We start from the raw sequence: 13,112 nt of genomic DNA, 5'->3' as shown, positions 1-13,112 counted from the left end.
TTTCTGTGGTTTTATGTTGCATTTTAATAATATACATGCAAATCAGCAGAACTGTGATGAAAAGGAATGATTTTATTGCAAAAAACCAGTGTCGATATCCAGGCAATATCATAACATGGTGTACAAAAGGATCGTTGACACAATTGAATTCCAGCATAAATTCCAGCCTTCAAGAGAGAATGGTCAGGAGCAATAAATATAGGGATGGATAAAGAATTCCTACTTGGAATACTGTGTCCAGTTCTGGTCGCCCAGTTATAGGAATGACATTATCAAGTTGGAGAGGGTTCAGAAGAGATTTACCAGGATGCTGTCAGGTGTGGAAAGTTTGAGTTAGGCTGGGAATATTTTCAGAGCTGAAACTGTGTTGCTGGAAAAGCGCAGCAGGTCAGGCAGCATCCAAAGAGCAGGAGAATCGACGTTTCGGGCATGAGCACTTCTTCAGGAGTCCTGAAGCCTGACCTGCTGTGTTTTTCCAGCAACACATTTTCAGCTCTGATCTCCAGCATCTGCAATCCTCACTTTCTCCTGGGAATATTTTCATTGGAGCATAGGAGGTTGAGAGGTGACCTGATAGTTGTTTATAAAATAGCCTAACCTCGCTTGTTGGTGAAATTCTAGAATCCATCATTAAGGAGGAGGTTTCTAAATTCTTAGAAGAGCAGAGTCTGATTAGAACAAGTCAACATGGATTTAGTAAGGGGAGGTCATGCCTGACAAACCTGTTGGAATTCTTTGAAGAGGTGACAAGTAGGTTAGACCAGGGAAACCCAGTGGATGTAGTATATCTAGACTTCCAAAAGGCCTTTGATTAGATGCCACACGGGAGGCTGCTGAGCAAGGTGAGGACCCATGGTGTTCGAGGTGAGCTACTGGGATGGATTGAGGATTGGCTGTCTGATGGGCAGAGAGTTGGGATAAAAGGTTCTTTTTCGGAATGGCAGCTGGTGACGAGTGGTGTCCTACAGGGTTCAGTGTTGGGGCCACAGCTGTTCGCATTATATATTAATGATCTGGATGAAGGGACTGGGGGCATTCTAGCGAAGTTTGCAGATGAGACGAAGTTAGGTGGACAGGCAGGTAGTACTGAGGAAGTGGGGAGGCTACAGAAGGATCTAGACAGTTTGGGAGAATGGTCCAGGAAATGGCTGATGGAATTCAACGTAAGCAAATGCGAGGTCTTGCACTTTGACAAAAAGAATAAAAGCATAGACTACTTTCTAACTGGTGAGAAAATTAGTAAAGCCAAAATACAAAGGGATCTGGGAGTGCTAGTCGAGGATTCTCTAAAGGTAAACATGTAGGTTGAGTCCATGATTAAGAAAGCGAATGCAATGTTGTCACTTATCTCAAGAGGATTGGAATATAAAAGCACCGCTATGCTACTGAGACTTTATAAAGCTCTGGTTAGGCCCCATTTGGAGTATTGTGTCCAGTTTTTGTCTCCACACCTCAGGAAGGACATACTGGCACTGGAACGTGTCCAGCAGAGATTCACACGGATGATCCCTGGAATGGTTGGTCTAACATATGAGGAACAGCTGAGGATCCTGGGATTGTATTTATTGGAGTTGAGAAGATTAAAGGGAGACTTAATAGAGACATACAAGATAATACATGGCTTGGAAAGGGTGGATGCTAGGAAATTGTTTTCGTTAGGCGAGGAGACTAGGACCCGTGGACACAGCCTTAAAATTAGAGGGGGTCAATTCAGAACAGAAATGCGGAGATATTTCTTCAGCCAGAGAGTGGTGGGCTTGTGGAATTCATTGCTGCAGAGTGCAGTGGAGGCCAGGACGCTAGATGTCTTCAAGGCAGAGATTGATAGATTCTTGTTGTCTCGAGGAATTAAGGGCTACTGGGAGAATGCGGGTAAGTGGAGTTGAAATGCCCATCAGCCATGATTGAATGGCGGAGTGGACTCGATGGGCTGAATGGCCTTACTTCCACTCCTATGTCTTATGGTCTTAATGTGAGGTATAGATTAAGTTAAGGGTAGTTGTCTTTTCCAAGGAGGAAGGATTTCAAGATTGGGGGCACATTTTTACGATGAAAGGGGAGAGGTTTCAAAGAGACAGGAGGCAAACATTTTTTACACAGAGGATGGTTCGCTTGTGGAATGAACTTCCCGAGAAAGTGGAGGATGCGGGCACAGTTACATTGTTTAAAAGACATTTAGATAAGTACATGAATAGGAAAAGTTTAGAGGGATATGGGCCAGGAGCAGGCAGATAGGACTAGTTTAGTTTGGAATAATGTTCGGCATGGGCTGGTTGGACCAAAGAGTGTGTCTCTGTTCTGTATGACCCGATGACTCTACACTGCAATCAGCAAAATATTATTTTTTTAAATTTCTAGATCTAGTTTCTGAAGAAACTGAGTGGAGAATGATAAGATTTGCTACTATCAATATACTTGATCCACCCCTACAACGTTGATGTCCTAAGTCCCAGTAAAACCATCTGACGCTCTCTCACCCTGTTGTCTCCCTTGGAATGGCCTTTGTTTCTGCTCCCTTAGTCATAGGATATGGCAAATAGCTTGAGCTTCTCTGTCATGGACTGTTCCATAGCTGCTGTTGTTCACTTTGATCAGCTGCCTTTTTGTGAGTCTATCTCTAGGTTCTAAACCTACTTTGCAACAATTAAACACAGGCATAACTCCAACAAGGTTTTCCTTAAGCTCTATTCTTGTTCAGTTTGGGTAGCTTTTCAATACGCACTCCTAACTACACTGACCTATTAATGATACCCACTTTCCTGCAAGTCACCACAACTCCCAAGATATTTTCTAATCCCTGACTCAACATGTAGCTGCCAAATAACTGCTAGAATGTGACCTGAGTTCTAAAAGCACAGGAATATCCAACTCTGCTTGATTGCTTCTCACATGGTGTCCAACTACACGGACTTGGTGTTGTTCAGTTACCTTTGCAGCACTACAGCTCAACAGCCCACTTCTGGATAGTGCTTTATTTTCTTTGATTTCCCTTAGTCCCAACACATAGCTAACCAACTGCTCCAGGACACCCCGACCAAGAACTTCTGTTGTTCAGTTACCTTTCATGTGGTACTTCTAAAAGGCAACACTTCTAATATAGAGTCTCTTTTCTCTCCCTCACACTCTCACTGACTTTCAGTTCCCATTCCCTTGAGTTTCTGTTAGCGACCCTGAACAGTCCTGAGTGATCTATTGAAAAACCTTGCAAATGGTCCCTTTCCCTAATATGAGTAGAACTGAATGCTGCCACACAACAATTCCTGGAATGAATGTACTCTGAACATTACATTTCAATGACCATGCTTGCTTACTGTTAAAATTAAATAAGGAGTGGTTGGACAGGCTGGGAATTTTTTTCACTGGAGCAAAGGAGGTTGAGGAGGAACCTTATGGAAGTTTATATGGTCATGAGTGAATGACTAGTGTCTTTTCTCTAGAGTAGTGGGTATAGAGGGCATATTTTTTAGGTGCAAGGAGAAAGATTTTAAAAAAATACATGAGGGGCATTTGTTTTTTAACACAGAGTGGTTAGAGTGTGGAATGAATTTCCAGAGGAAGTGGTACATTTGGGTAAGTACATGAATAGGAAATGTTTAGAGGGATATTAGCCAAGCACAGGCACGTGGGACAAGTTTAGTTTGGGATTATGGTGGCATGGACTGGTTAAACCTAAGGGTCTGTTTCTATGTTGTGTGACTCAATGACTCAAAATGGATACAATTTGTTAGATACAAATTTTACAGATACTCCTTTGCATATTTAGTACATTTAGAAAACTATAAAGCTTAACTCAAACAAAAAAAAGTACTTGTGACAAGTCGAACTAGCAGGATTCAAGCTTCATATCATGAACATAATTTAGTGCAGATATTCTTTCTCATTCCTTTAGCTTTTCAAGGAAGGTTTCATTTAAGTCTAGCTTTTCAGAGAGTGTTTCAAGGCCAGATCAGTAAACATGAAAAGTAGCAACTCCTTGTGAAGTTTCATGATCACTGTATCATTCCAATATGGAGGGAGTTACGTAAATTCATGAAATCTCTGTTGATTGCATTTGCCATTTAATGTGCAAGGTGGCTTTTCAAGCATTAATCATGTATACTACATTTTTTGAATTTTGGGAAAAAGATATACATATATTGTAGATTGTACTACTGTTCTAACTCGTAGGTGGTATAGAATTGTTGTTAGCTCGAAACTGGAATCTTATGGCTTCCCTAGATCTCACCTTAAGGAAAATGATTGGTCCTGAACCAAATCATAACATATTAGGTGGTCCTGGATGTATGTTTGCTCGCTGAGCTGAAACATTCATTTTAAGATGTTTTGTTCACTGTACTAGGTAACATCATCAGTGAGCCTCCGGACGAAGTACTGTTGGTGTTTCTTGCTTTCTGTTTATATCTTTGGGTTGGTGATGTCATTTCCTGTGGTGACATCATTTCCTACGGTGATGCTACTTCCTATACTTTTTCTCAGGGAGTGATATATGGCATCCAAGTCAACATGTTTATTGATAGAGTCCCAGTTGGAATGCCATGCTTCTAGAATTCTCATGCATGTCTCTGTTTGGCTTGTCCTCGGATGGATGTGTTGTCCCAGTCGAAGTACTGTTCTTCCTTCTCTGTATGTAAGGATACTAGTGAGAGAGGATCATGTCGTTTTGTGGCTGGTTGATGTTCATGTATTTTGGTGGCTAGTTTTCTGCCTGTGTGTCCAATGTAGTGTTAGTTACAGTTCTTGCAAAGGTATTTTGTAAATGACATTAGTTTTGCTTGTTGTCTGTATAGGGTCTTTCAAGATCATTAGCTCCTGTTTTAGTGTCTGGATAGGTTTGTGGGCTACCATGAAGCCAAAGTGTCTGAGAAGTCTGGGAGTCATTTCTGAGATGTCTTTGTAGGGGAGAGTGGCTAGGCTTTCTGCACGCGTTTTGTCTGCCTTTTTGGGTTTGTTGCTGAGAAATTGGCAGACTGTGTTCTTTGGGTACCCTTTCTTTTTGATTACACTATATGTGTGATTTTCACTAGTATCCTCACATACAGATAAGAAAGGACACCATTTCGACTGGGACAACACATCCATCCCAGGACAAATCAAAAAGAGACACACATGAGAATTCCTGGAATCATGGCATTCAAACTGGAACTCTATCAATAAACACATTGACTTGAATCCCATATACTACTCCTTGAGAAAAAGAACAGGAAATGGCATCGCTATAGGAAATGATGTCACCACAGGAAATGATATCACCAACCCAAGGATACCCAAACATATAAACAGAAAGCAGGAAACACTAGCAGTGCTTCGTCTGGAAGCTCACTGAAGATGTTCCCTAGTATGGTGATGAAACTTCTGAAAATGAGCCTTCCAGCTCAGTGAGCAAACCTACATCCAGAACCTCAACCTGAGCTACAAATCTTCTCAAAATTCGCTAACACCTATGGGCGCAATATGCTAAAACTGGCCTGGAAATTGGTGGTCCTCTCTAGAATCATTACGTAAAGTTAGCAGTTTGGCAAGGGATCATAACCGCTTTCAACAGCAGATTTGATTGGATCAAATAAAAGAGAAAGTGAGGACTTTCATTCCTGAAATGTCGATTCTCCTGCTCCTTGGATGCTGCGTGACCTGCTTTTCCAGCACCACACTCTCGACCAAATAAAACATGGTTGAAGTTTGTTCTCATCTGCAAAAGCTTCTCGCTATTCCAGGATCATTCTTGTTTTTTTTACAATCTATCAGTCATGTACTAAATCATAAATTGCACACTTTACTCTGCTAGGTCATCTGGTACATCTAGAAGAGGATGAAAATGCAAATCCAATATTATGGTGTGCATTAAGTGAAGGTAAAGTAGTGCTGTTTAATGCAAAAACGTGGTCCATTCAGCAGCATTGTATTCAAGTGGGAAACTCTAAATTGGTGAGTTGAAACATATTTTAAAACATATGAAAAGGCATTGAGGGCAAATTAGGTATCAGATGAAAAACGTTGGCAAATGCATTGCTGATACATAACAATGTGCAGTTTCTGAACTTTTACTTAACCAATCGTGTTAAGATTAATGGAAAGATTCCCCTATTCACAACTGGCACTAGGTTACCATATAAACTTGTCTGAAATTTTCCATGTTATTTTTTGTTTGCTTAAAAATTTCTGGTTTTCCAAGTATCTCGTATAAACGTTGGCCTGAGATTTTCAGTGATCAATGTCCAAAAATATCACAACCAAAGTACAATCCCTCCAATCACATCAAAATTCTCAATTTATTATTAATGAACAAAGTTAATCACAATATTCCTTGTCAATGAAGTGTGTTGTTTATCATTGAAGCAGGATGAATGAAGATTGATTTTGAATTTTAGGAGAAACAACTTGCAGATCAGAGCATCTTTCATCGAGACAAGATATAGGGCCCAACTTCCAAACCAAGCATTAAAACAATGGCTGGGCCTTGTGATCTAAACTATTGCCCTCAACCCACACAGAAAACATGTGCTGTTGCAAAGTTTAATGCAATCCTGATGTTCAAAGACTTAAATCACAGTCTGGAAGCTGTCAATGTGACGTTTTCTATTACTGCAGCCCTTCTGGTTTTCTTTCCCAGTTCCTGAGTAGCATTGAAATCACTGGCCCAGCCAATGCTTTCTCTCCTGTGGTTTGGGGGCAGGCTCTTTAATAACAGAGAGAGAAAAACTATAAATGTGTGGGCACCAGTGTTTTATTTTAAATTTAATCACAGAATGTGGCAGTCACTGGCAGTTAGTGGCCATTCTTAATTACTCAGAGGAAGGTTAAGAGTCAACCATGTTGCTGTGGATCTGGAATCTTACATAAGCCAGACCAAATAAGGACAGCAGTTACCTTTCCTAAAGGATATTATTGAACCAGATGGGTTTTTCTGACAATCGACAGTGGTTTTGTGTTCATCGTCTTAATTCAATAAAAAAAGTCTAGATTTCAAATTCCACCATCGGTCCTGTTAGAACACTCTCTAGATTTCTGAATTAATCGTCCAGCAATAATGCCAGTAGGCCATTGACTCTTTATTAACTTGCAACTGTTTTTTGGCTAGCCATGTTAAATGTACTGGTAACTGTCTTTAGTTGAAAATAAGCTGCTAAAAAACAATAACCATGTAGAAGTCAATCCCATAAACTACTGAGTGAAAAAAAGTTTGGTCTAAAAATTTTACTTAAACATGCGTTTGATTGGAATACTTCTTGGAAGAATTTGATTTCATGTGTCAAGTGTGTGACGTTTTGAAAATGTCTGGAAGGGATGCAAAACAGACAGTATCTTGTCTGCTGAATACCTTGTTGATATAAGACCATAAGACATAGGAGTGGAAGTAAGGCCATTCGGCCCATCGAGTCCACTCAGCCATTTAATCATGGCTGTTGGGTATTTCAACTCCACTTACCCGTAGCCCTTAATTCCTTGTGACATCAAGAATTTATCAATCTCTGGCTTGAAGACATTTAGCGTCCCGGCCTCAACTACACTCCATGGCAATGAATTCCACAGACCCACCACACTCTGGCTGAAGAAATGTCTCCACATTTCTGTTCTAAATTATAATTTGAGCGTTGGATGTCAATTCAAATGGATCTAAAATTGCTATCACGTTCTTTTGAATGAAACCTTTCTTGTACAAACATGTTACACTGAAATGTAGAAAATAGAAGGAGGAGTTGAATATTGGGCTCTTTGAGCATACTCTGTCATTATTATGATCATGGCTGATCATCCAATTCAAACCCAGTTCTTGCTTTTCTTCCATTTTCTTAGATCCCTTTAGCCCCAAGTGCTATTTCTGACATCTCTTTGAAATTGTGCCATGTTCAGGCTTCCCACTGTCTGAGTGAAGAAATTTCTGGTAATCTCAGATATGGATATTCCTGTATCCTTAGACTGTGACTTCTGGTTTTGGACTCCCCGCCATCTGGAACAGCCTTCCTGTCTAATCCTGTTCAAATTTAATAGGTTTCTATGAGATCACCACCTATTCTTCTGAACTCCAGCAAATGTAATCCTGTCATCCCAGGAATCAGTCTGGTAAATCCTTGCTGCTCTCTCTGTGCAAGAATATTCTTCCTCCGATAAGGAGAACAAAACTGCACACGGTATTCCAGGTGTAGTCTGACCAATGTGTTGTATAATTGAAACAAAATATCCTGCTCCTGTACTCACATTTTCTTGCTACAAAAGCTTCACATTTATCCACATTATATTGCATCTGCCATGCATTTGGGCATTTATTCAATTTGTCCAAATTGTACTGAAACATTTCATCGTCCTCCTCACAACCGCCCCCCCCCCCCCCCGGCCTCCGAGCTTTGTGTCAACTTCAAATCTGGAGATATCACATTTAGTTCCCTCATCTAAATCATTAACGTATATTGTGAATTGTTGGGAAGCTAGTATTGATCCCTGCAATATCCAATTAGTCACTGCCTGCCATTTGGTAAAACACTTGTTCATCCTTACTCTTTATTTCCTGTCTGTCAACCAGCTTTCTGTCCGTCTCAATACCCTACTCTCAATCACATTTGCTGTAATATTCCACACTAATCTCTTTTATGTGGGACTTGTTGAAAGCTTTTTAAAAGTTGAACTAAACCACATTCACTGGCTCCTCCTCATCAACTCTACTAGTTACATCCTTGAAAATATTCCAGTAGATTTGTCAAGCATGATGAGTCTATGCTAACTCTGTTTGGTTCTGTCAGTGTTTTCCAAGAGCTCTGCCATTATATGTTTTACAATGGACTCTAGCATTTTCCCCACTACCAATGACAGCCTGACATGTCTAAAATGCCTGGTTTTCTCTCTAACTAACTTTTTTTTTAAGATACAGGGTTACATTAGCTACCCTCCAATCTAAAGTGCTTCAGAGTTTATAGAATCTTGGAAAATGGCCACCAATGCATTCATAATTTCGAGGGCCACTTCCATAACTACTGTGCAATGTAGACTGTCTGGCTTTGGGAAATACTATTTGAAAACATTGTGAATAATTGGGCAGGGAGGGATACCTTACTGATCATATAAGAGTGAGAAAATTGAGTAATTTTCATTGCAGTCCAAAAAGTGCAGTATAGAATGTGATAATAGTTGGTATAAAATCTACTTCCTGAAATATGTCTTCCTATTTAAGAGCTCTTATGAATTGTGTTACAATTTGATATTTCTATTACTTGAAATTAGCCAGTTTTGTTATTGATTTATTTTCAGAACTGTATGTTGGCAGTGGAGTTCAGCCAAGTTTGGGTTGGTTCACAAGATTCCTCTGTTTACATTATCAATACTCATAGCATGTCCTGCAACAAGCAACTGACTGAACACTTCAGTGATGTCACCGACATGGTCTTGGAGGATAAGTGCTCAAAGTTCAGGTATTGTAGCTCAAACAAATAAGTTCTTTACTGTCTAGAAATTGGATTTAGAGCTTTGAAATTATGATATTTGAAGAGAAGATATGAATAATGTATGAATTAATAGAGCATGCTTTGAGTAAGCATCTTTTGATTTAGTTTGTGTTAAGTAGTGAAATAATAAAGATTTTGTATTTCTAGTCAAAAGCAAGTGTATTCATGCAGTCTCGATGGAAGAGTCATTTGCTGGGATGTGCACACATTAGAGATAAAGACTAATTTTCAATTGTCCAACTGCCACAAGTTAACTTCCATTAAACTTCACAATTCTATGCTCTGGTGTTGTAAGTAATAGCAATATTTTGATTTTCTTTAAATTTTTCCAGTTTCTTAAAACAAGATAAAATTACATGTATAGATAATAGATTTATTTAAATTGCACAGAAGATCATAGTATTTAACTGCAAACCAAATATATTTCCTCAGTGTTGTAACAGTCAGGTTTATTTAACAATTGCATCCTGCATTTTTTGACTATCCATTTATATGATGGAATGTTTCCTTCTATTCGATGCCTTACATGGATTTTACTTAATCGTGGACTTTGTCATGCAGAAAGACACTGTTTGGCTTTTTAGGTTGATGCTGAGAAATTTAGGGAGTTCCGCTCTTTGGCCCTTTTCTGTATCCCTGCGAGTTTTTCTTTTCCATTCGGGTTTTATTCAATTCTGTTTTAAATACCATGGTTGAACCTGTATCTATCACTATTTAAGGTAGTACAAGCCAGATTCAAATTACAGTACATAAGAAAGTTTTTATCATGTTACCTTTGGCTCTTTATTCCAATCATTTTAAAACTGTGTCCTCTGGTTCTTGACCCCTCTCCCAATGGGAGCATTTTCTCCCTATCTATTCAGTTGAAGTTCCTCATGATTTTGAACACTTCTATCAAATCTCTTCTCACTCTTTGTTTAAGTGTATCCTCCTTAAAGCCTTCTGGTCCCTCCTAAAATGTGATGTCAAAAGCTGTTCGTTGAGACTGAGCTAGTGTTGTTAAACAAATCATAGCTTCCTAGCTTTTGATCTCCTATGTATAAATTCCTTTATTTAAAAAAAAAGTTTAACACTAATGTTTCCTGTCGCTCAGTTCATTCAGACTCCATGCTGCCATTGTCCCATCTATTCTATGGGCTTCAACTTTGCTAACAAACCTGTTGGGTGATGCCCTACCTCAAGCCTTCTGAGACTCTATGTTTATATTACCTTGCCCTCATTAATGCTCTCTATTATGCCCCCAAAAAACTCTATCAAATTAAATGGTTGTCTGTGATATTAATATTTCAAGCTTGTCTGCCCTGACTCTATTAGGTATAGGAGACGCATTGCTGGAAGTGAAAAAAAATGGACAGCTGTTGCGAAAAGTGACGTTACTGGAAAATCCAAAAGGGAGTTATGTCCAATTTAGCAGTTTCCTTGTCTTTCTTGAGGTAGGCTGAAACAATTACATTTTGATACCACAAAACTAAAAACAAAATATTGCTGATGCTCGAGATCTGAAGTAAAACCAAAAAGTGCTAGAGAAACTTAACAGGTCTACAGCATCTCTAGGGAGAGAGAGAAAACTACAGCAAATATTTCCAGTCCCGTTGAAATTGGAAAGTTAACTCCATTTCTCTCTGTACCTTTGCTACTAGAGTTACTAAGTTTCTCTAGTGCTTTGTATAGTACGTATTGAGGCTTCGTGGAGAGTACAGACCACCATTACTCTCTGGAAACCCCAGCTTCGTTTTTTTTTTGAAGATCGGAACAGGTATTTAATGTGGTGGATTTCTAAAGGTTGATAATTTGTCAAATGGTAGAAATTTCACCTCACCCCCTTTTGGAAGGTCAGATGTGAACTGTTTCTCCACATTTGCTGCTTGAACCTGCTGAGTAATTCTAACATTTTCTGTGTTATTTCAAATTTCTAGCACACATAGCATTTTTTTGTATTCGAAATACATATTATAGTTGAGTAAAATATTCCTTGCTCATTTCAAAAAAGAGTAAAGAAATGAAGAATACAGTTAATGTTTGGAAAAATGGCCCTGCTGATAGTAGTGATTTTGCATAAACTTTGCAGCATTGGAAACACTTAATTGAAGAAAATGGGCACCTATTCCCTGCTGTGAAATTATGAGAAAACTGCATTACTTTTGAGAAAGTCAGTACGTTGGAGGTGACACTTCTGCATTTTATATGCAGACATATATTTTTGATTACTGGACTTGTAGCAACAGAAGCAGGAGTCTTGAACAAGTGTTCTGAGATTACTCTTAAGTTGAACAAGCAAATAAAACCTGTGACCTGTATTGTTTCATTTTCGTGACTGGCTCATATATTTTCTCTTCAGGAAAATCAGTTGGTGACAGCATGTGCTGATAAAGGAGAAGTTTGCATTTGGGATTTGAAAGATCTGTCACAACCCTTGCAGAATATCCAGCTTCAGGCCTGCAATAGCATTAATTGTATGATCCGTGTTAAAAATCAGGTATTTACATAACTTCAATTTCAAGTTTATTTATGGAATGGAAATTACATGGTAATATTATTTCTAAATAACATGGAATTCAAATTATTACACTTCATTTTTCTCAGTACTGCCTTGTTGAGTCTTAATCAGAGCTACTGTTGTCAACTATAATGTGCCATATTTTTTTCTGGCATTAACTAACCAAAACTATTGTAATTTTCTCACCACTTAATCTCTTTACCAGAATGAGTAAAAGCTCTGGTGTGATGTTGGCTCTTATTGTTAGTCCACTGTTTTATGGTTTAAATTTTTTTTTTAACAAACTGTTGAAAGTAATTAGCAAGCATATTCAAAGTATTGAAAAAATCAAATTAAATAATATTTCAAATTTTGAATAGATTTTTTTTCCTCAGATTCTTTCTTTTAGTATGTATTGACTAATGTGTATATGTGTTTTGGATTTTTAAAATTGATTTTTAATAAATTAGCCTAAGTGCTGGAAGTAATACTTTCCAAGTTCTACCACTGATTTTTTTCTTCATGATATTATGATATTTTCTTCATGTTAAAAAAATTCTTTTAACCAGCTACCTTCAAATAAGCACAAAACATTTATATTCATGTAGAAGTACCAGATATCCTGTGCCAGGTTTGCAAGGCACCTGACAATTCTCAACTGTCTTCTGAACTTTTAATTAGAACTGGCTCTAGAATATATACCAGGATTGTACCTATATCACAAACTTCGAGCCTAGTCTGCAACAATCATGAAATAGTTGGCACTGTCTGCTGTGAACAACTGCATGTATGCACTACTCTAGAAATCATCCTCCACACGATTCCAGACCCACTACAACAATGTGTAAAAATTCAATGATGCACATGCAAAGAGAAGATACGCAATAATGAAATGGAGCTTGATGGGGTTAAGGAGTGGGCTGGCTGGAGGAGAGAAATGAGGAGATGTGAGGAGGATGTAAGAAAGGAGGCATTTGAGGAGTGAGGGAAGCCAGGAGGGAGAGTATCTCTGTCTACCACCCACTTATTAAAATGCACAGCCCACATGCACTGGTGTTAACAGATAAAGCTGAAAAATTTAAATATCTTTTAAATAACCCTAACCCTAATCTTAACCCTGTCTTCTGTTACTCTGTCATCTATCTGTTATCTTGAACCCATCCAAAGATCTGCCTGTATTCACACCAAGTTAATCATACCAGACC

The 13,112-nt window shown here is 38.6% G+C and overlaps 1 protein-coding gene across 2 annotated transcripts in view; it reads left to right on the top strand.

Moving 5' to 3' along the window:
- Positions 1–13,112, top strand: part of dennd3a (DENN/MADD domain containing 3a) — a 109,651-nt gene that overhangs the window by 89,378 nt on the left and 7,161 nt on the right. For both annotated transcript variants that reach the window (XM_060823811.1, XM_060823809.1), the window contains 5 exons: positions 5,783–5,922; positions 9,238–9,398; positions 9,579–9,721; positions 10,746–10,864; positions 11,770–11,907. In XM_060823811.1, the coding sequence (XP_060679794.1) occupies positions 5,783–5,922; positions 9,238–9,398; positions 9,579–9,721; positions 10,746–10,864; positions 11,770–11,907 (701 nt within the window). The remainder of the gene's footprint in view (positions 1–5,782; positions 5,923–9,237; positions 9,399–9,578; positions 9,722–10,745; positions 10,865–11,769; positions 11,908–13,112) is intronic.

The sequence above is a fragment of the Hemiscyllium ocellatum genome, chromosome 4, assembly GCF_020745735.1.
Source record: "Hemiscyllium ocellatum isolate sHemOce1 chromosome 4, sHemOce1.pat.X.cur, whole genome shotgun sequence".
Classification (NCBI taxonomy): domain Eukaryota; kingdom Metazoa; phylum Chordata; class Chondrichthyes; order Orectolobiformes; family Hemiscylliidae; genus Hemiscyllium; species Hemiscyllium ocellatum.
Note: the sequence above shows the minus strand (reverse complement) of the source record. Positions and strands in the feature narration are given on the sequence as shown.